The following is a 24,735-nucleotide window of genomic DNA, read 5'->3' on the forward strand; positions in this document are numbered from 1 at the left end:
TCTTACAACATTAGTGGAAGAGCTAGGATATGAGCTCATGTCTGTCTCTCAAAAGTTCACGATCCTAGTCACTTGCCACTCTCTCTTGGTTACTGAATGATCACAAGGGCAAACAGAGAAATATTGGGAACAAAGAGGACAAGAGGAGAGAAAAAGAATTTTAGGATATAAAGGAAGATGAAGTCAAGAAAAGAAATGAGAGATGGAACGGAGAAAAAATACAAATGGCACAGTTTAGGCACATAATAGACATTTAATAAATGTTAAATGAATGTGACATATGCACATAAAAACCATAAATACATACAGATTTTTTTAATTAAAATTGAGTAATTGTTCACTTAGCTTAGCTACAGACAAGGTGTTTATATGAGTCGAAAGTTATTTTATAATCATTTTTAAAAACATCCAAAAGACTGGGAAAACCAAAATCCCAAAAGCATAGTAATTAGGCACAAGAATTTAAAGGAATTTTCCCATTAATGTCCCTCATTTTTCTTTCTTTTTTTTTTTTTTTTTCTTTTTGAGACAGTCTCCCTCTGTCACCCAGGCTGAAGTGCAGTGGCAGGATCCTGGCTGACTGCAACCTCCACCTCCCAGGTTCAAGCAATTCTCCCGCCTCAGCCTCCCTAGCAACTGGGATTACAGGTGCACATCACCACACCTGGCTAATTTTTGTATTGTTAGTAGAGATGGGGTTTCACCATATTGGCCAGGCTGGTCTCAAACTCCTGACTTCAAGTGATCCACCCACCTTGGCTTCCCAAAGTTCTGATTACAGGTGTAACCACGGCGCCCAGCCCCTATCCCTCATTTTGAAACTAATTTTGTGTTGAAACCTTAATGTAATTATAAAAGTTAACAACTTTGAAGAGAAAAATAACCAAGTCTCCATTATAATTTTTGGGTAGATTCTTTCTGAAGCAAAATGCCACTAATAACATGGGTGCAATTCCATTAAATACAATCCATCAATAAAAAAAAGTAATATATAATTTTGAAGAAACAAGAAGAAGTAATGAGAGAATGAACCCCACCTGGTCCATTCTAGATTCATTAGATGCCCATCTCAGCAGTCAAGTACTTTCCTATTTAGCCTAAGAATATCATAAAAACATTCACATTTCTGTTCCTATATCCAAGGACCTGGCACCGCTGAAAATACCCTGTTGGTTGGTGCTGTGGCGGAAGCATCCTTTCCAACTCCTGCCTTGTTTTCACCTCCCAAACTGATCCTTACATGTAGTACTTTCTAAGTCTACATCTTTCTAAAGATTCTCAAGTCCTCAGTCCCAACCCACTCATATCATCATTTTTATAAGGTCACCCAAGCAGTCTGTTAAATCTCCATTGATAAAATATTCTCCATATATTGTACAGTTTATATCTTTTTAAGTATTATCTATGTATCATCACCTTACATTTAAACTTCATAGGAAACCAAAATAGTATATATATTCTTATAACTTTTTTTTTTATAAATGAGGAAACAAAAATTTATAGAGGTTTTGTTGCTTGGCCACTATTACAAGGTGTTGAATGTTGTAAAGCTAAATTCAAATGGAGTATAAAGTTTGTGTTTCTGATCGCTAGAAAAAACACAAACTATTAGATATAAACTCCTTCAGAAACTTTCCCCACCACCTCAAATCCTCTCTGTTCCTACATCTGTTTCCTCATTCTTCATTCAAGGCTCACTACTGCATCCCAGTTTAGACCCAGGGTCAGCCCTCAATTATTGAGCCCATGGTACCCCACCTCTCTCCAGGAGTTATCATTCATCCTGCTTTTTTTCAAATGTGATGAAGACGACCAGGAATTACAAAAATAAAGAATGAGTAAAAGAAGCCCAACACAGTGGATGAAGTTGAGTAGGACTTTAGGAAGAGCTAGAGTAAATGCACTGATTTGCTTCAAGCTTTTCTTCAATGCTGGCTCAGTCTTGGCCCACATGTAAGTCCTTATATTTTAAGGGAGAAATAAGAGATTAATAAACCTTGTCCTTCAAGACTACAAAATAAATCAGACTTTGAAAACCTCACAGTTTAACACCTCATTCATTTAGAAAACAGAGGCAAGTAGAATTACACTGCTAAATTTTATGGTGACTTAATGGGTAAGATTAATAATTTACAGCTAGCTTGATGTTTCCTTAATCAGAAAAAAAAAAAAATTTACTTAATTGTGAATCAACCTATTTATTCCTAAAAATATTTATAAATTTTTGAAAAGTGAATGGATATACAGCAATATTGATTATATAGTGATAAGCAGAGACTTCAAGAATTATATATTTCCAAATTATTAATTTCTTCAATTGTATTTCTAATGAGACAATTATCAAAAAGGATATTATTTTTAGATCAACAGATAATCAATCATATTTGACTTTGTTTCGTTTAATAAACAAGTAAATTTAATCATAAGGAAATAACGCACCATAACTTCAAGAGATGACGTTTTATGTCAGTTTTTCCATATAATGAATTTCTGTCTCATTCTCTACTTAGATGAGGCCGGGCTCGGTGATTCATGCCTGCAATCCTAGCACTTTGGTAGGCCAAGGTGGGCGGATTGCCTGAGCTCAGGAGTTTGAGACCAGCCTGGGCAACATGGTGAAACCCTGTCTCTACTAAAATACAAAAGAAATTAGCTGGCTTGGCGGTGCGCGCCTGTAGTCCCAGCCACTCAGGAGGCTGAGGCAGGCGAATTGCTTGAACCCCAGGAGGCGGAGTTTGCAGTGAGCTGAGATCTCTCCACTGCACTCCAGCCTGGGTGACAGAGTGAGACTCCATCTCTTAAAAAATAAATAAATAAATAAATTTAAAAATGTGATGAAACAGAAAGTGTCAAGTTGATTACATCAATAATATATATACTAAAATACTGAATTATCTCCAGTAGTAAGTTTGTCACAAACGGTTATAAAGAGAGATTGTTGGGGGAGTTAAGATATTTCTTTGATTTCTAGTCAAAGCACAGTACCTAGAACAGAGTCATCATTCAAATAATTCTGTATTTCCTTCCTCTATCTTTGACTTCTTTCCATTTCACACGTACCTTTACTTTCCTATTTTAGATACTATTTTCTCACTGTGACTACTGGAACTATCTCTTAAACACACCATCCCTGCCTTTAATCTCACTTGCTTCAGTTTTCAAATCGCTGCCATAGTTATTTTTCTAAAACACTTACCCTAGCATTTCACTGTCCTGCTCAAAAAGCCCCACTCATTTTCCCTGCTGTGTCAAATCCAAAGCGAAACTTGGCAGAGGTTTCTTACCAAGCCCAAGCTCATCTTCAGCCTCATCACCTGACTGCTCCCACAACCACTGTGTTACATTCTTCCATAGTGGATGCTCAACTTTCTTAGAATGTGAATGCCCTTCCCTGTCTTCAAGCTATTATTAAACTGCCTTCTCCGTCATGAATACTGTTTCCACATCTTGTCCACCAGAAGAAATGTCACTTTCTATTTGTAACTTAAATTACATGTCACTTGCTCTCTGTGTTGTAATCTTTAAGCTTCCCTTATGTAGTTTCTCAATCTCAACCTTATGTTGTGTTTGTAAATGCTCATGTCTCTATCATATCACTTATCAAATTGAATTATTGTTAGTAACAGGTTTCTGTACCTCCACTGTTAAGCTATGAAATTTGGCAACTCACAGGACCACATCGTATTAAACTGTGCATTCTCGATTTTAAAAGACACGGCACTCTTGTAAAAATGAGGTACCTTATAAGAGAATCAATAAAATATATGTAAAATAAATAAATGATTTATGAAAGATAAACATGAATATAAACAACTAAAGAAAGACAATAAGAACACTGATATAGGCATCTATTTTTTTTTCTCGTAAAGAACACCTTTGGCTTTAAAAGAATACGTAGAGAATTCAGACTTGGAAGAGACCTCAAATATTAGATCATTTTAGTATAATCTTTCCATTTAAAAGACAAAGTTGAGAGGCTTGGGTGGGTTCACAACACAAACAAGTGGCAAAACTAGGGGAAAAAACCTCGGATCTCAAATACACAGTCTACACCATTATATAGTGTTATGCCAGCTTTACTGAGAGACATATAACATATTTGAAAAAATGGAGAGACATTTCTTACTTATGGACAGAAGAGCTAAGTATAGGAAAATCGTTAATTCTTTCTGAATAAATCTGTATTCAGGCATATTATAATTCTAGTAGAAATAACTAAGCAGTACTTTCTGGAATTTTAATAGTATTTTAAATTTTAATTATGAGAGTAAATGAACAAAAATAACTAAAGTGATTTTATACTGTACAATATATTGTTGGTAGGTTTTAGTTAAAAACAAAGTGAATGAATTACTGTAAATATAATTATTTTTATTTTGATTATAAGAGTAAATGAGCAAAATAACTAGAGTGATTTTATACTATACAATATATTGTTGGTAGGTTTTAGTTAAAAACAAAATGAATGAATTACTGTAAATATAATTATTGTTAATAATTTCCTTAGAATACATTTCTAGAAATAAGAAAATAAGAATTTGATACATACCAAGCAAATGATCTCCAAAAAAATGATGCTAATTGATATAATACATTTTAGTAACTATAAATGTTTAAGTATTCATAAATTTGATAAGGGGAAAATAGTCTCTCATTGATGAATTGGCCTTTCTTTGATTATAAGTGAGACTTAACATTTTTTTCAAATATTTAGTAACATTTACAAGTTTTGTCAATTGATCTCTTAGAGATTGCATAGTTTATATCAATTCATGTGGCTCTTTTAATATTTAGGATATTGATGTTTTGACACAACAACCTCAATGAATCCTTATAAGTTCTGTTTTAAAATTATGTTCATAATTTTTAATATCCAAGTGTTATACTTCTAAAGAATCAAATAAGGCATTTTTTATAATAATTTCTTTTACTGATTTTAAACTTTCCCATTCAAATCAAATAAACCTTCTCCTACATTTTCTTTTCTTTATTATTTTGCTTCTTTTTAACATAATTCTAAAATAAATTTCAAGTGGATAATACTTTCTTATGTGGAAAAATCATCCCAGTTGACTCTGCTGTAAACTCTTAATCAATAAAATGTTATTTCCCACTGAGTTATAAAACCACCATTATCATATGATAAATTCATATATATCTATATACACACACACACAATTGTAGGTTTATCTACTTATTTATCATCATTATATGTTTCTGACTATTTCTATGTGGTTTATCACGTGTCTGTTTTGGTGCTAGTTTCATACTGGATTGATTATGGTAGTTTATCACATGTCTATTCTGGTATTAGATTCATACTGGATTGATTATTGTAGTTTAACATTATTCTTAAATGTTAAATGTTTGGTAGGAATATTTTTCCTTTAAATCACTCTAGTTATTTTTGCTCATTTACTCTCATAATTAAAATTTAAAATACTATTAAAATTCCAGAAAATACTGCCTAGATATTTCTACTGGAATTATAACATGAATGAATACAGATTTATTCAGAAAGAATTAATGTTTTTCCTATATTTAGCTCTTCTGTCCATAAACAAGAAGTGTCTCTCCGTTTTTTCAAATATGTAAAGTTGTCTTCAAATAGGTTCAATTTATTCCAACATATGTTCAGTAATTTTTGCAAAAGAAAACAAGAGTTCCAGTTCCCATGTCTTAATCAATGACCTCTTAATACTATGTAGAAAAGTCTTAATGTTCTAATATTAATGTTATATTTTATCTTTCTAATATAAGTATTGTCTTGAGATCAAATAATTTGAAAATTATCATGAAATTATTTTTCCCTTTTAGTAATAATCTTTGTCATTTTTGTTTCATGTTTACCACATTGGTTAAAATTGATAGAATATTAATAATTGTGGTAATAGGTTTAATCCATCTCTTTGATAAGAATAACTATAAATATATAATGAGTTATAGACTAAGAAAGATGTGCTTTATGTGTTAAATATTTGGTCAATTTCTAGTTTGTTTTGTGTTTACAACATAAATTAGGCTAATATTTTTATCATATGACTTTACACAATCTTATCAAATGTTTATTATTGTCTTATTTGACCTATTAGCATGATTATAGTATATTTTCTAATGTTAAACTATAATTATTCCTTTCAGATAGCTTAAAGGTATTTTATGCTAATAAATTTCCTTCAGAATCAGACTATAGTGTTCAGAGACTCTCAAAATTGTATATTTGGATATTTTGCATTAACTCTTTGAAATCAATAAGTTTTCTAAAGGAAAGAAGATACTGATAACTTCAATCTCTGTACTGATCTTTACAATCTAACAAATATTTCCATATTATCCTTGGAATATTGAGCACTGAAATATTTAGATCACAACTCACTGCTGAGTTTAGGGAAGCTGCTTCCTTCCTCTTGGTGTCAGATAATTCAACCCCAATACAAGGGTTTGCATTACAAAATTCCGAAGTTGGCTCTTCTCTCCAATTATCACAGATTCTGCTTGATTCCTGTCTCCCTCAGACTAACACAAACTCATCCACCTAAAGAAGCAGTGAGATTCAGATACCTAGGCATCACCCCCTCTCTCAGGTTTCCACCTCCCTGCTTAAGCTTTTGCCATAAGGCACTTATAGAAACTTTCTAAATGTCTCCTTTATCTATAGGGAGTGGTCTATGACAACCAAGTTTGTACTACTTCCTCCTGTACCGATAATCTGGAATAGATCTGACATACAACCTAAGTTTGGCTAATGAGATTAAAGCTTCCAAGAAGTTCAAATTGAGACTTTTAAAACAAAGTTAGTTTTGACAGGTGTCTTAAACAAAGAATAGCTAAACCCTAGAAATGGAGACCATCTGCTACCCTGTGAACCTAGAAGAGAAAACCAATATAAAGAGAAACAGATAAAGCAGACAGACAGACAGACAGAGCTGCTTTTTTTTCCTTATAGGTTTTTATTTCTTAGGACCAGTTCTTTCTTTATACTCGTTTCTATTCTGCTATGGGGTTTCCTGATGCACATTCACAAATTCCTCATTTTAGCTGAATTAAGCAAGTTTTAGTTGACTTCTCAAGTTGGTTGGTTATATACAATCAAACAATTCCAATTAACATGCCACTGTGCTTGACCTGCCCTGACATGAGTTCAACTGCAGGGCAAGGGAGTAGGGAGATAGCTCTGAAATTCTATCCAACACTTTCTTTATGATAAATACGGTTCTCTTAGTAATAGAAACACCTTTGATTCTATACAAGATGTACAGAATTAATATTGTATTGCCTATAGATCAGTCTGGAGTAAGGAATTGACAAGTTCCTAAAATATCTGACCTCCTTTTCTCTCTATTTTTGGATAAATCTTAGGGTTTAAAAATTATAGAAATAACTTTTGTTCAGATAGCAGCAATAACAGTAACCCTAAAAAGAAAATCTGTTTCCCTCTGGCTTCCCAAGCAGATAGAAGATGTTAAGAAAACCTGCAAGGGAAACATCAGTGATTCTGCATGCACTGTGATTCAGAATGTGTTTAAAATACAGATGCAGAAGATGGTTCAGGTACCTTTTCTCAGTGACTTAAAAAAATCAGTTTCAGTGATTGCATTCAATTAAACCACCATTGTAGCTTATGTCTTTGATGCCAATTAGTACTCTACAGTTCAGCAGTTTGACTGAATCCAGCTTTAGTTATTTTTTATGAAATAATTTTGGCCTGAAATACTAGTTGTTTATCACTCTAAATTTGAATATATTCTTTGCTTTGTCAATTAGATGATACACTGGAAGAAGCACAATCTTTTAAATATCTTTAAACCATTGCTTAAGTAAGCATACCACACACCTGGTTACAATGTGAGCAAGATTAAATTTTAACAAACCAACAGTTCTCTTTAATTTTATACCAATCATCTGATGAGCTTCCAGTGCCTGGCTACTTCACCTCCTGCTCCTATAAACTGGAAGCAGAATCTTCCTCCACACCGATAACATGGTTTTACTATCTCAAACTAAAAAGGAGCATACAAAGAAATGTATCCTGGTATCTAATTATGTCAAAAAGAACTAATTTAACAACAATTTTATCTATACAAAAATTATACTTTGGGATAGCCACTATTCAATTTTAAATGGGCATTACTAAGTAATTCCATCAAATGGGTCAATTTTTTTAATTCCTTGAGAGTACATTTTGTAGTTCACTGATCCTGGCAGACAATCGAGAAGGCCACACTGTACAAACTTGGCAGTTGTCTTATAAAGCTCATTATTTGACAACTGGCAATAGCTAGGCTAAAAACCTTCTAATATATACTATTTTTTGTTATGTACAATAAGCAGCTCTGGTTCTAGTCAAGCACATCTGGGTTCTTCAGAAAATTAAAAATTGGTCCTAGGCAAACCTTGTTTTGGCCAATGTCTTCCTTGCACTTTTGGTGGTAGGGAGGTGGGACAGCTGTCCCACCAGGTGAGAACACTGACTATCATCAACATATCCAACTCATCTGGTTTCCAATTAACAACATAACATAGCTGTTTTCTACGCTCCTAACAGCTAACAAAAGCTCCAAAACTCTACTTCCACCTGCTATTAATTCCCTGCAAAGAGCAATGATATGTATGTAAGTCTGCAGATTGTATGTGTGCTTCATAGAGCCACTGGGACTCTTCAAGGTACTTCCGTGACCAGTAAGCAAGACTAAGGAAGTAGACCGGCCAGAGCTATGCCAATCCCTTCAAGCCAACAGCTCTTGTTTTTTAACAGATTGAAATGTTAGATTTCTGAGTAGGATATTTTTGAAGATAGAGTCTTAAAACTAGAGTATAAGGGAGATGTTCTTCATTTATTCTTCAGAGTATGGTACATCCCCATATCATCAGGGCTCAAAAGAGTTATAAATCTAAATCAAGGATGATTATCTTCCTCCTTGAAAACATCCTTAATGAAATATACTTTCAGTGTTATGAGAGTTACATCATTTTTTAACTTTGTGGGTACAAATGCAAAACAGCCAGAGAAGACTTCTGCTTTTGCTGTAAAATTTTGTTAAATAACATTGCTCATTTGGCTGTCAAAGTAGCATATGACACCTTTCTTTTGGAAATAACTTCCAAGAAAATTTGCTCTCTCTTGAAGAATAGGTAGGCTTGCTTCTATCATATAATGAAAATTATAAATCACATTGTCGGTCCCTTTATGCTTTGATTGCTTAAGAAGCTCAAAGTTAATGATTTCATGTTTTATTCTGCTTACCATATTTGTTTCTTCCTCCTTTAGTAGTTTTGATGGTGTACTTCTATTTGAACAGCTCTGTGTGTCATTTTTCTCATAAACAGAATGAACATTAATAGATAAGACAATAATAAAATTAAAATGTGATGAATATCCTGGAAATTACTGAAAATCAATAGAATTATGTATTCTATGATCATTTGCTTATCTTCAGGTCTCTTATCCTGTATTATCAGCTACTGGAACACAATCAAGTCTCAAGCCCAGCAAAATCAATCTCCAAAGAGCTCAAAGAGATTGTCTTTTAAGTTCATATACTAAGATTTATTTATTTTCCATAACCCTCATCTGAGATATACGTAACCTTGTATTAGACACAGTTCTATTATGCTCCAATAGGTTCTTGTTGCTTTCAAGATGAAGAATAAACCTTAATAATGGCCTATAAGACCTCACATGGTCTACATGGCCTGGCCTATTGCTCTACCCTTATCTGAGACACCTACTCCCTTCAGATTTCATCTGCTCCTCAATCTCTATATTAGGGAAATGTCCACTATTATAAACTCTAAAACCAGAATATCTCCCTTTTCAGCACTCATTGCAGATTACATAATTATATTTTTGTTTGCTTATTTGATTAATACCTAAGTTCTCCAGGAAACTCTAAGTGCTATGAACGTTTTGTCTATTGTCCCCAGTAATGTATCATCGGCACCTGTCCTAAAAACAAGCACAGCAACAGCATCAGAAACACTTTGATAATGAGAAAAAAAAATCCACTGTAAAAAGTGGACAGAGCTCAAAGACCATTCATTGTAGTCTAGAGGCAAATCCTCTTAATAGCCATTACATTAAGATATTCTTTAACCGTCTTTAATAGGATCATTATATTACAGGATGGTATAATAATTATAATAATTGAAGTCATCAAGGAAGGGTTAGGTTTTGATCTATGGTTAAGATGAAAGACAAATGCCTTTAAAATGCTTTCTTTAGTGCTTCTTTAAAAGACTTCCCTGTCTTCGGAGGTGAGCTTCAGTTCTATGGAAACTTCACTTATCTGCGTTATTCTTCCCACCTCTTAACTAGCAATACTAGATAAAGGAAGAGTTCCCCAACCTCAGGTTATCGTAAACAACCTTGTATTGCAACATTCCTCTTTTGGTCAATTTCATAATTGCATAAAAATTATTTTCAAACTCCCGTTAGTATTCATATTCCCAACAAAAGGATTAATGTTATGTAATGCTTCACAAATATTCTGCCACAGACAATGTGTGTTGAATTTAAACCAAATTCTGTCTTAGGTTGCCTTTAAAGGAAAAATGCAAAAAATGCAAAAAAAAAAAAAAAAAAAAAAGAGAAGAAAAGAAAAAAAGAAGTTTCCACTTGAATTCTAAATTGAAGATGACCTTGTGCTTTTCTGAGAAACGCTGGCAGCTGAGGTCACTGGAGTGTGTTATGATAGACGGTGCAGTGCTGTGTGTGTCTCAAGGCATGTCCATTGTATGGATTAAAGCCAAACCAAAAGTATTAGGCAGCTCAGAGCATTCTATCATTTCATTTGAAAATAATGATCAGTCGTGGGCAATAACCATTGCAACTCTCATGAAAGAATGGCAGCATTCAATAATTCCATCACTTCAGACAGACAGTTGGGCTATTCTCAATCAAATACTATGAATCCAGTATATTCTGTGTCAGTTTCTTGTGGCAATCACAGAAACAACATTTCTGCTTTTACAGTATAAAAATCCTGTCTACATTGTGTGCATCCCTTAGCTTCCAAATGACTGAGTCATTGAGAAAAATACAAGGAAATGGAAAACACAGAAACTGAACCCTCTTTGAGTATAAATATATAGCAACCCAAATCAGCCATTTTCTTCAAGTCAGCTTACTGTTTCAAAAGCTTAAAATCCATTTCGAAACAAAATGTCTACAATCTCTTCTCTAATAACAGCATGAACAAAACACTTTCAAAGAAATATAATCTAGTGCCAATGGTTTTCAAGCCTTCTAAGTGATCTCTTCAATAGTGATATTTAACTAGAACATTTTGATTGATAGAGGCTTATTTTAAACTTTTGCTTCCTTCACGCATAGATTAATGGTAGCATAAAAATATGTTTGAGATGTAAAAGCAGGTGGAAAAACTCACACTTATGATCAAAGAAGAGAACTGCTTCTAATCCTGTGTTTTCCACTCTGCCTGGGTATCTTCTATATATAGGAGGAAAAACAAACCCTGTTGCTTTTAAAGTATTTAGACACACACACACGTTGTAACTTACCATTAAAATTTACAGCCCGAATATAACCAAGTAGCTCTTTCCCATCAATGGTACTCATTCGTGGACAAAGGCCAATGTATCCAGGGCAGAGATCTTTGTGCATATTATGCAGGGCGTAAGCCATGGAATATACTGCATCAATTACAAACTGGACCTTTCCTTCCTGTTCATAAGACGAATCCCGAGCAATTCGCTCCAGCCCTGCAAAATAAAAAAGTAAAAACCATCAGTTGACGTTAGATTCCAAGAAAAGACGGCATTAGAGCTAAGATTTCCATCATTTGAGGACACTTAATGAGACACAACTATTTGATTTCACTTCTGATTAATTCTATACTTACTGAGTCAGGTTTTTAAACTGGATATTGAGTTTATTTGGAAAGAGTAAAACTATTTCATTAGCAACAAAAAGATATAAAGTAAATAAAAGATGTATAGTTTCATTATCGTTATTTCCACCTTATTGAGTCCTATTATATTGTGCATTCTAGTAATTACATAACGCTTTGGTAGTGGCTTGATCTTTTATGTAAAATGTGTAGTGTGCCATTCTTGCCATCTATCTCAGCTCCAGGAGTGTCATTTAATTAGTGGCCCAAAGCAAGGTCTTTCACCACCCACCAAATCAGTTATAATTTTTAATGTGCTCTATTTGCGAGACTTTTTGTAACTATTATATGACAATACTCCCTTAAGTGACCCTAGTTATCTTTATAATAATCATTCAATTTGTTTTCTCTTTGAACTCAATTTTCTATTTAGAATTTCTATTAAAAAGATGCAGACACCTCAAAATGAATGTCACTCAGAATAAATGTACCTGTATTGGGGCATATTTAGGGCTGATAATTGGCACTGGAGATTACTTTTAGGTTGGTGTTTATAATTTAATATGGAATAGATATATATTTTAAATGAAATATAAATGAGAGCTCAGCTATGATCCAACATTATCGTTTTGAAAGCGAGGAAACTGAGACTCATGGAGGTTATAATTACATGGGGTACATAGGGCAGGTTTGGGACGCATTCGTAGGTCTCAGACTGCAAGTCCAATATTCTCTCAATCCCCAGAAAAGTTTGGTAGATGGCAAGAATGCTGGGCATGCAAGAAAAAATTGTGAAAGGGACATCAAGAGTTTATTAAGGGAACAAAAAATGATCTCCTATCACTTCTACATCCATCACCAACCCTTACACAACTGGTAACACTTAGACAAAAGCAAGTATTTTAAACTTTCCATGGATGTTACTAACCTTGAATAAATAGTACTTATGTTCAACACGTATTTGTTTTCTAAACACCAATGCATATAACCTATATATTTAGAGAGTTGAATTAAAGTGGTTTATATTTGGATATTTACACTCTGAAAAACTTGTGGTTTTTTTCCTAAACAAAAATAGTGGTCAGTTTATTTTTATTCATCCAATTATTGTTTTTGTTTTTCCTTTGGCCTTAATTACTTGTGACACTGTTCCTTTTAGATGCTCTTGGTTGGTATTCTGGTCTCTGTGGTCTGTCATGATGCTGAATTCTGCTCCTCCCTGTTTGGCATGGGTTTTCTGATTTTCTCATGTCTCAACTTTTCATTCTCCAAGGCTGAGTTTCTTCATCCCCAACCTCAGAATCTGCTCATTGTCAATTTTGTCAACTACTAAAATTTCTACAGTCTAGAAATATAAATGGGAATATAAAATGTTGGCTACAGAGTCCAGAACATTAGATCAATTTTTAATAATTAGTTTAATTCATTTTGGAAGTTAGCTTTTTGGAAAATTAGCTTTCTAAATCTTTCTTGCTGTCTAAGTGTATAGTCCCATATTTCCAATGGCCTACCATATCTCTACGTAGTCTGCTGCTGCCATATCAAACAATATATGTAAAACGAGGCTATCTCTGTAGGGGATTCCCTAAAATATCCTACTGATATCTTGCAAGTTTGCGAGCACAAAGAGACAGGGAAGACTACTTCTCAAAAGGTATATTGTCTCCCTCAACCTACCTTAGCTGCATGATCTAAGCTAAGATCCACAAGACATGGGGACTATGTTCTCTCCATATCTCTAGGTTATACTTTTGTCTCCTGAGTCTTAGGACAACACTGCTTGTTCCCAGAATCTCTCATCAAGTTTCCTGTGAAAACAACCCTTTCCACTTCTGCCTAAAATTTCTCTCCCATGGCTTTAACCACGAAGTAGAGCATTCATAAATAAATATTGAAAGATGGTTACAGCAACCAAATAGATGCTGTTATTTCCTTATAGATTCTAGTCTGGTGACTAGCCACTCTTGTTAGTCCAGGACTGAGGGGGTTGTCAGGACCTAGGACCAAAATGTGAAAAGCCCTGGAAAAACCAGGATAGTTGCTTATGAAAAAAGAGGCAAATGACGAGGAAATTTCAGAGAGAAGACTAAATAACGACTTTGAGGATCAGTCCCTAGGTCTGGATGGATATCCCTGTGTTTCATTTATTTTGCATCACTGCACTTGAAAACAGAAAATGAAGACAATGGGGTTCAGGGCAGTTGTTTCCACACTGGGTTCTCTCCTTAAGTACAGATTTCTCAGTACCACCCCGGACTTGCTGGGTCAGAATCTTCCTACCTGGGACATGAAGGATCTGTCATGTCAACAACTCACCAGGAGATTCTGGTGCAACCAGCTAAGTCTGTGGGCCAGCTTTAGGAAATTTCTGCTCTTCCATACAACAATCTTCAAAAATACCTCTATAGATCTATTGTTTAGAGAATTTTATGGTATTGAAGTATGAAAATAATAATTCTTTCATGATATGCACAACCCAAAGAAAATCTAATCAAATTATTTCCCTTTTCTCACTAGATGAAGAGTCAAAGAACACAATTCCCAATATTTATACATTTCAAAGCTTCCACCATGTCCTTAGACACACAGGGAGGCCTGGAGCTGATGACAAGGGTAGAAGCCAGAAAGACACGAAAGATCTGTAAATGAGAAAGTGTAACGAATTGAATGTGTTCCTCATGAGAGGGTGGAAACAGAAAATAGAAAGCAGTAGGGAGAAAAAGATACAGAGAGGAGGGAAAGGAGGATGGAGCAACACAGAGAAAGGCTTGTGCCCAAGGTACAATAATGGCAGAGGGAAATCTAACATTCCAGGTTGTTTGTATTGCTGCTTTGTAAATCCCTCTGCTGCAGACATACATACACACACACATACACACACACACACCCCTCACACACCTCTTCTGTAAATATTATTGGCTTTTAATCTATTTTTTTTTAACTTTGTGGGCTTTAAAGAAAAGGGAGGATTTCCATATTTCCATTACTGCAGGGTGAAGGGTGGAGAGTGGGCATAGAACTGGCAGAAAATGCCTAAGCCAAATGGCTTCAAATGAAGCAATGACCACAAGAACATTAAGGAATTTGGAAATTTTTTAAAACCTATGAAATTCATGTAACAGCTAGACATGTGTGACAGTTTCATAGTTTTAAACTTAATCTATCCTAAAATGTTCTTGATTTAATATATTATCATTTTATTTTAGTGCCAGTGTAACCTCAATATATTATTTTACTTTGTTTTACATATTATCAATTTAATGTATTATCATTGTATTTTAATGCCAGTGCAACCTCCCTGTCAATCCATAGAGATACTCCTCAGTGTTCAAGAATTTCCTGATAAATTGTAATTGACATGCTCCAATTTAATAGATGTACTCTTCCTCAGCATTTCTTAAAGAATTAACAGTCTGGTGTGGTGGCTCACAGCTGTAGGAGGATTGCTTGATGTCAGGAGTTCAAGACCAGCCTGGGCAGCATAGTGAGACCCTGTCCCTACCAAAAAATCAAACTAAAAATTCAACTTTATATACAATAGGTCTAAATGAATAATCAGATACACATAATCTTATTAAAGAAACATATTTAAATGTTCACGATTCAAATCATTTTTTCTAGTTATAAACTCCAATTATTTTGACTGTTGATTACATATATTCCAACTTTGTACATTTTTGTTCTTTTAAAGTAAGAGTTCAGAAGTCTGCCTAGTAACTGGTACCACATGTGAATCAATGAACACTGTAAAACTCTCCCCATAAATCAATGTAAGCATATGGTGACAAACTGAAAGACTGAACACTATTACCATTTCTAAACTTAAAAGTGAATCATTTGATTTCTTTTCAGGCTGTTTAGACAACGTATTTTTCTGTTCCTTAACACTTCAACCTCATGATGACACTTAAGATTTTACAGCAGCTAGAATTTGCTCCTCACTTCCTATATTTGATTCTCTCATTCATCTAAAAGGGGAGTTTAGGAAGCTGACAGTGACTCATCAACCTAATTGGCTGTAAAATTTCATTATGCTATAGTTTCTAAAGTTAGTGTTAACGTATTGCTATAAAGTGCTAAATATTGTCAAAGGCTGTATGTCAGCTAACCATTTTAAATATCACCGATTGTAGAGTTGTGATGTGTTCTAGTGTATAGCTCAAAATTAACAGCATAGAGCAAAGTGTTTGCATGGTGAGACAGGAATTCAGCCTCCTAAATTTTATAGGAAGATTGTTTTACATCTTCATTAATGAAATCTAAATCTTGTGATTAGATCTCAGGTTCCCAGAAAATAATAAATTTTTACTCGTCTAAGAAATAAGCACACGTACTTTAGTTAAGGTCTTTCACACTTTGTGGTGTATATTCTTGGGTTTTGTTCCTTTTCAGTAAAAAAAAAAAGGCAAATTGGCTTAAGTTGGCAAAACATTGTATATGTTACAATGTAAGTTCCTAAGATGAGTCTAAGAGAAATTTCAGACTCTTTGATGCATTGTGGTTGCAAAGCATTGCTTTCTAAGAATTTCCCATTTCTCAGGATAGAGTTCAGTTTTCTAAGCTAAAATGTCAGAGGGCTAATTTAATTGTCCTGAAATTAGGCATATAAAACTTCTAACACCAATGCAATGATAGTCCAATAAGCAGTTGGTCAATCCAAGTAAAAAACAAATGGAAGTCATACCAGTTGCTTAATTCCTGAGAAATCAAACATCTGATTTGTTGCCTTTTTCTTACAACCATCTCAGCTTGGAGTATAAATAATCCAACAATCTAAATTTGTAGATTAAGAAGTATTTGTTAAAGTTTCTCCCTGAATTTTTCTGAATTATGAAGCAACTATTTTAAATAATTAAGTCAGTTTCTTGGAGTTGCTGCGGAGAGAATAGCAAAGAGAAAGAAGGGAATTTGTGAACCTGCTATGAATAAATACATTTATGCATCTAGGCCGAGATTTAAAAGTCATTCTGAATTTCATAGGAGCTTCTCTGCCTATTGATCACCAGGAACAAGACTGTCATACTTTACATTGTGCTTTTCCCAATGTGACACAGATACATTGTAACTGCATAGTGCAGTGACTTTTAAATCCATGAAAACCATGCCAAGAACCACATCGCACACTAAAGAGTAACTGCTGTCAAGCTGACAAGTAGATTTTTTTTTTTTTTTTTTTTTTCTGAATTTAAACTGATTTGGGTTCCAGGATACAATAGGGGGAACATAAGGTAGAAATACAAGCATGTTCAATTATACAGGACTATCTCCAGAGCACTAGGATCCACACATGAAAGTATGCACCTCCCGTACTGAAGACAGATGAAAACATGTACCCTGAGATGAGACAGACAGGCGAAATGACTGATAGAAGCAGCTAGCTAGGGCAGAGAGAGGATCAGTCAGGTAGACCTGGATCCAGGTCCCAGTTGGACAGCTTAGAAGGCGATTGGCCTTGGACACCTTCCTGAACCACATCACTAATCCTGGGCCTTCAGCTGGCATTGCTGCTCTTAGGGACCTCTGTAATGGGGTCCCTCATCCCTCCAGCTTCATCTGCTCCACTCCTAGGTCCTTGAGTATTACATAAGATCTCCAAATGCAGGCCTTTATTCAGCTGTTTACTCTCTTCGTTCCTTCCCTAGATGTTTCCAAGCCTCAGGGGAGATGTCACTTCAAATTAGTTAATATTTAATGATTTTCTTCCCAAACTTAACCTAGATTAGATCATACAGCATCTTAAATACTAGGCTTAAATACTGAATATTGTGCACTTGAAATGGAGAACTAAGATCAATATTTAAAATTATTGCTGAGAATAATGTGTAAAATTAATTGAAGCAAGCATAGGTTGAAGGTAGAGATGAGTTGTGAGGCAGGTTATGCAGAAAGTGGAAACAGGATGACCCAGGGAAATGAAAACAAAGGAATGACAGAAAATATGTTTTAGATGCCAAATTGACAGAATCTAAGTATCTGATTAAATATGGCAGCAAAAGTCAGGAGGCAAAGAACAACTCAGGGTTCTGATGCTAGGTAGTAGAAAATTGGGACCATGACCAGTTTGAAAAATCAGGTGAAGGTTTGATTAATTATATCTCCCTAAGAGCATCAAGACCTCAGTTAAAAGGACTGATTTTTAATGTTCGGTGCTATTCATTATATCCTCTAATATAGTATAGACTTTATATAGATGTTTAATTATTAAAAGAATAAAAGGCCCAAATGTTTAAAGTAATCACATAACAATAACGTGGTTGATCATTTATTTGCAACACTGGCATAACTGAAGAAGCTATGTTGGAATAGTGCACCTTATGCAGTGTTGCAGTAAAACCAATGGCCTGAGAAGCCAGACTTGCATTCCAGTTCTAACACCACAACCAATTAACTTTGTGGCCCTGGACAAAACATGATCTCTCTGGTTTTTGGTTACTTCTCAGTAAAAATTAGAGAACTGAACAAGATGCTCTGTCAGCGCCCCTCCAGCTCTGAAATTCTGGATTCTAAGGCATGTTCTCTTATTTCTAACTGCCTCCTCCTTATACTCGCTAAGATCACTTGAAGATGATTTAAGTAATCTTCAAGTAAGTGTGACTGAACAAACACCACTAAACCCAATTCTCCTAAACAGTATCAAGTATCCTGTAACTGGGCTACTGCTGAGACCGGGAAATTCTACACTAACAAAAATAGCAAATGTCAACCTGGATTAATTTTTCCCTGCATTCAGAGTTTTGGTTCACTGTATCACCACATTTTCATTATTCTTAGATTTAGAGCCATTGACCAAATCTGGTTCCTCAAAAAAGAGACGTTTTTAGGTCTCTTCTTTTTCTGATACACTGCCTTAAGGAATCAATTACAAAAAATAAGGTCAGAGAAGTGAAACGGAAGAGGGAGGATACAAATAATTAAAATGGTAAGGGCACTTCACAAATAGTATCCCTCTAAATTATTACTGCTTCTCTTGTACAAATAGAAGAACTGAGATTCAAAAAGTCAAATAATTTACCCAAGATTGCAAAGTCATGGCAGTAAATGCTAATTTAAAATCAGGTCTACATGACTCAAAACCTCTGCCACTACCACTATTCCTTCTTCTCTGTGAAATTTCCTTTGATTCTTCCAGTTCAGGTTTATCTTCTACTTCTCCAAACACCCCTTTCACTTACATCAACTAGACCAATGATTAGTTTGTCTCTTAAATTAACTGCAAATGCAGGTTCTCCACGTGTAATGTGTTCATGCACTCGTGTTAATCTTTAAAGACAACAGTGAAATAGGAGTCAAAAAATATTATAAAATATAAACTTTTACAGAAATGCTGACAATATGTATTAACAAATACTAACAAAAATGTCAATACTTATATTGAAATACATTTAAAAAGGAAAAAAACTTTCTATAACATTTTAAGCATTTTTCTGAACTGTTAAACAAAAAAGAACTTCTTGTGAATTTCAGCCATCCACTTATGAAAAAATTGGCATAAAATGGCTGAAATTCCCAAGCGAAAGGACTGGACATTTGTGATAAAGGCCAATGCTAATAAAGCTTATATATTTATATTTATACAAATGACTAAAGTATTTTAGCCTTGGAAGGCAGTGTGTCTGAGTCTATGCCTCTATATGATTTTTCTTAAAATATAACATCAAGCTCAAAAGAGAGTTTCACACTCAAGATTCTGCTTTGTGGATTCTTCAGCTGGCTCCATCAAGGACCTGTAGAAACAGATGTGTTGCACTAATGAACTAATTTGAGCCACTACCTTATTTATTCACAAAGGGCAGAGAAAATTAGAAGATAAGGGTCCTTTGCTGAGAATCACCTGCTCTCTGTCTTCTTGTGTAATTTAAATGTAGCAGCAAAAACTGAAGGCTCTTAGCTGCCTGAGGACACATGAGGAGACACTTGTAAATCAACCACTGAAGAGCTCTAGATCAGCTTACAATAACATCTCTCCTTTGTGCCTGGCAGGAAATAGAAAGTGCTTCAGGCAGGTGCCAGGTGTCCCCTTCAGGTATTAAAAATTTCCATGCAATGCCCCAGGGTTTCTAAAACACTGAAAAACCTAAGGTAAGTGGCAAATAAGATTAAGAGTGTATCTTCAGGCAAAACAACCAATTTAAAAGAAAGACTTTCAGAAAAGCAAATTATTTCATAGATATATCCGTAAGTCCCTGAACAAAGAAAAGCCTCTATGATTAAATTCAATTATTTGCATTTTTCTACATAATTATACTAGATCATACACATGAGAGACAAATTTTGATTTAAAATAATGTATATAACTTGATATATCATAGTTAATGTTTCTCTTTTTAAGGCATATTAAAGACACTCATCCCCATACAATTCCAATTTGGGCATCAAAATTCCCACTTCAGCAGATAGGACTTCTAATGCTCCCCCACCACAATATGTTACAGTCATTTCAGACCCTATGACTTGGCTCAGGATTTACCTTTTAAAAATATAGTCTATTTTTTAAATTACAAAAGTAATACATATTCATATTAGAAATGTGGAAAATAAAAGTGTAGGAAGAAGAAAATTTTTTAAAAAATCTATTAGCCTCCCATCTTAATGACCATTTGTATATTGGTGTGGTGCCTTACAACATTTCTCTCTTTGCCTCTTTATTTTTAAACATTAAAGTGATATACTCTTTTTAATATGCTATATTCACTTCAACTATAATGAGAATTCCCCTATATTATAGAAAAGCATGGTTTTTAATCTCATCCTTAATCTTTCATTAGGGTTCTTGTCTAATCTGTAATGATTCAATAGATTCATATTTTTGCAATTAATTCTTTTGTTATATTCAATGTGATATTTGGGTTAAGATAAGGATCCTAACTTTACATTTTCCAAATTGTGAACCAATTCTCCCAGTGTTATTTATTACATGTATATTCATTTCCCAAATAATTTATATAACATTACTTTTAACATATCAAATTCTTATATATTCTTGAACACCTATCTGGATTTTCTGCTCTAGGTCATTTTTCTCTTAATATGCCAATGCTACATTTTTATGATTATTATGTTTTTAGGCCGGGCGCGGTGGCTCAAGCCTGTAATCCCAGCACTTTGGGAGGCCGAGACGGGCGGATCACGAGGTCGGGAGATCGAGACCATCCTGGATAACACGGTGAAACCCCGTCTCTACTAAAAATACAAAAAACTAGCCGGGCGCGGTGGCGGGCGCCTGTAGTCCCAGCTACTAGGGAGGCTGAGGCAGGAGAATGGCGTAAACCCGGGAGGCGGAGCTTGCAGTGAGCTGAGATCCGGCCACTGCACTCCAGCCTGGGCGGCAGAGCGAGACTCCGTCTCAAAAAAAAAAAAAAAAAAAAAAAAAGAGAATATAACCTGCCTTATTTGTAGCATCAATATGTCCAGGTTCAAGGTTCCAACACTGGCTTATCATTATTTTTATTATGTACAATCTGCCTAGGTTATAAATCCCAACCCAGGAACACAGAAAGAGATGGCATCAGAATCGTTTTCAAGAATGTGTCATCATTCAACAACTGACTTCAATCATTCTACTTGCAAGTTACTCATAGTACTCTCTCAGGTATTCCCTTTTAAATGAAAAGCTGGGTAGTCATTGTGATGACCTGCTTTAAATATAAACACAGAAAAGTAAAACATTTCCCCTTTCCACTCTTTTTAAGATTTTTTTCAACAATGAAGTAATAATATTATCACAGGAACACATGTCATGACACCTTAAACTTGTAATTAATAAAATAGAAATGCCTATGCTAAAATAATCTCATCCTTTTTTTTTTTTTTTTTTTTTTTTTTTTTTTTTTTTTTTGAGACAGGGTTTCACTCTGTCACCCAGACTGGAGTGCAGTGGTGTGATCAAGGCTCACTGTAGCCTTGACCTCCTGGGCTCAGGACATCATCCCATTTCAGCCTCCCCAGTAGATTGGACCATGGGCATGAGCCACCACAACGGGCTAATTTTTAAATTTTTTTGTAGAGATGGGATCTCCTCACGTTGCCCAGGCTGGTCTTGAACTCCTGGCCTCAAGCGATCTTCCCATCTTGGCCTCTCAGTGTTGGGATTACAGGTGTGAACCACTGCATCCAGCCCTATCTGCTTTTTTCTAAGCTTCACACAGGCCATGACCTATTAGTGATAATAAAATCAATGTAGTTGGTCACATACGGCATATTTCCAAAATAAAGAAAACATGTAGAAATCAAGTTCATTGCAAACAGTGACAGGAAGTATTGTTTCTTGAGTCTTTATTTCAGTTGAGAGGTGGGTTTGTGTACTGTGTTGCCATAAACAATATATTATTAAATCAGAGTGAAGTTAAAAAAAAATTGAAACTCATTAACGTAGTCCAATTCTCTCACTTCACAAATGGTGAAACTGAGACAGAGGGACTGAGTGATTTTTTTCCGGGTCTGATAACCTGTGAAGAGGCAGAGCCAGGAATAGAACCCTAATCACTTAATTCCATGACTCTTGTTTTATATCATGTCTCTTTTCAGCTGCATTTTCTCTCCCATTGTAATTAAGTTCTATTGAGGATAACTAAGACTTAAGGAAATCACTGAATGAGTTTGCCCATGAGGAATTAAAAATATTGAAAGAATAATGAAATATGAAAATAAATGAATAACAAGAAAATATGAGTAACAGGCAGGTTCTCTCTCACTCCAAAGGGAAACTGTATCAGTGAAAACCAACAACAAAGAACCATGGCTTTTGGTTTTGAAATGGTGAAAAAAACTAAATGCAAACAATTTTATAACAGAAACTTAAATTTGTATATAAAGGCCCAAAGTGCCTGATGTTTATGATGCATATCCTTTAAGTGAAAATTTTAGGGTGTCTGTGTGTAGTATTGGACCACCCAGATGGGAAATGAAAACAATTCTTGCCTCTGTACAATGAGGTCAATCCTCTGGATGACTGACTAGGTCTTTCACTTTTCTTCCCAATTTTAGGGGTCACAGCACAGGCATAGGTATAGTGCCAGTGGCTGATTAAAGCAGGTCGCAATCTGTCTGGGAGAGTTTCTGTGCCATTCTTCATAGGGACAGGGACCAGACAAGATGACCTCTCTTTCTGCCTTCCAATTAATTCAATCAGCCTCTGCTTCTATCAGATATCTTCAAGGATGCAAACTGTACACTCGCTCCAAGTCCTCACCAGGAATCAGTAAACACAGAGGCTGCAGACTGTGTTTAATGAATAAGCAGGATTCATCTTTCAGTCATCATTTTTATTTACGGCTTGTTTCCAGGTATTATTTTCTCCCCCAATGATCTAAAATCCCATGGAAGACTGGGACTGGATCTAACTTCTCTGAGCTCCTGCTCAAGCTAATCTGGTACCCACATACATCTTAGATTAATATCAGTGTTGTTAAACCAACCTAACCTGAGTTTCTCTCTCAAGAAGGAGGTATAAGTAAGATAATTCCAATTAGGTCTCCATAAATCTTTTTGCTTTAATATTCTATGAAGAGCCACTCTAGGAAACTATTATGAGGTACAATAAAGTACATTAAGGAAAACAGTGTCAAACAAACTAAATCTATGCCTTCTATTTCTGAAGGTATATATTTAGTGAGCCACTGCACCCAGTCGTACCTGCTTTTTTCTCAGCTTCATATAGGCCATGGCCTATTAGTGATAATAAAATCAATGTAACTGGTCACAAACAGCATATTTCCAAAATAAAGAAAACATGTAGAAATCAAGCTCATTTCGAATGGTAACAAATTGAACATTGCAAATGTTCAAATAAATATACATAAAAGGTAGAGTTGGTATGGGGGTGTTTGCTTTTTGTTTCTCTTCAAATGGACTGGCAGGATAACTTCCATAATTGAGGAAATAGATCATCTGAGACTAACTATATTAGACAATGTTGGAACAGCAGATCCAAGATGAGGTAAGTGCTCACATGACAGCTCATTTCAAACCCCTCATAAATCAGGAACCTGTGGCTATATTTCAACACTTCCTATACAATCAGTAAAACATCAGTATTCATTAGGCAGACCTCATCTACAGCCTCAGATCAAAAACTGTGGTTTTTGACTACAAACCTACCTTACAAGAAGGGAGTGAATTTAACACATCTTTTCTTTTAAAAAAAATCTAATATAAAATGGGATGTCCTTCAACATTACATATAAGCTAAATTATAGTGCATGGTTTGTGTGAGCTTTAGTGGGCTGCATCAGGACCTGGAAAACATTCCAAAACTAAAGTAGAATTTTGGCCCAGTAAGAACTAAATCACTAAGGAACAAACCCTGGTTTCACCTTGAGAGATAATGCATGACCTATTAAATCTCTCATTATTACCCTTGCATACAAATACAAAAAAAAAAAATTGAAAATATTTTCATCTTTAAACTTCAATGCATACACATGCAAAAAAAGAATTAAAAATATTTTCATCTTTAAACTTTCATTGCGTGCTTTGAATATGAAAACATATTTTGTGAGAAAAATTATAAATAGAAATTTGATAAATTTAGAACCAATCTGAAAATCATAGCCTGAGATGCACTTTAAACTTATTTCTAACAAATCTGCTTTTCTCAGTGATTTATTTTTGCTCCCCAAATTATGTTACTGGCACCAAGGACTTGGATAGAAAACAGGTATGATAAGGGGAACATTTAAACATAATGGTGCAAATGTACAAAGGTTCATAAATAGCCTTCTTCACAGAAGCTGAAAGGGGAAGACCTACCCATTTATTGGAATCTATTATGAGCCTACCACCATGCTAGACAAGTTGGATAGGTTGTTACATAATGCTTGTAATCGCTCTATGAGGCAAGTATTATTATTACCGTTTTTTAGGAAAACTGAAGCTCAGGTTAAATAAC

General features: G+C 34.8%; 1 protein-coding gene across 2 annotated transcripts in view; it reads right to left on the reverse strand.

Moving 5' to 3' along the window:
• The window catches only part of GRM8 (glutamate metabotropic receptor 8), an 814,595-nt gene that overhangs the window by 317,557 nt on the left and 472,303 nt on the right, over positions 1 to 24,735 (reverse strand). For both annotated transcript variants that reach the window (XM_074036649.1, XM_065542532.2), the window contains exon 7: positions 11,521 to 11,721. In XM_074036649.1, coding sequence (XP_073892750.1) covers positions 11,521 to 11,721 — 201 coding nt within the window. The remainder of the gene's footprint in view (positions 1 to 11,520; positions 11,722 to 24,735) is intronic.

The sequence above is a fragment of the Macaca fascicularis genome, chromosome 3, assembly GCF_037993035.2.
Source record: "Macaca fascicularis isolate 582-1 chromosome 3, T2T-MFA8v1.1".
NCBI lineage: Eukaryota > Metazoa > Chordata > Mammalia > Primates > Cercopithecidae > Macaca > Macaca fascicularis.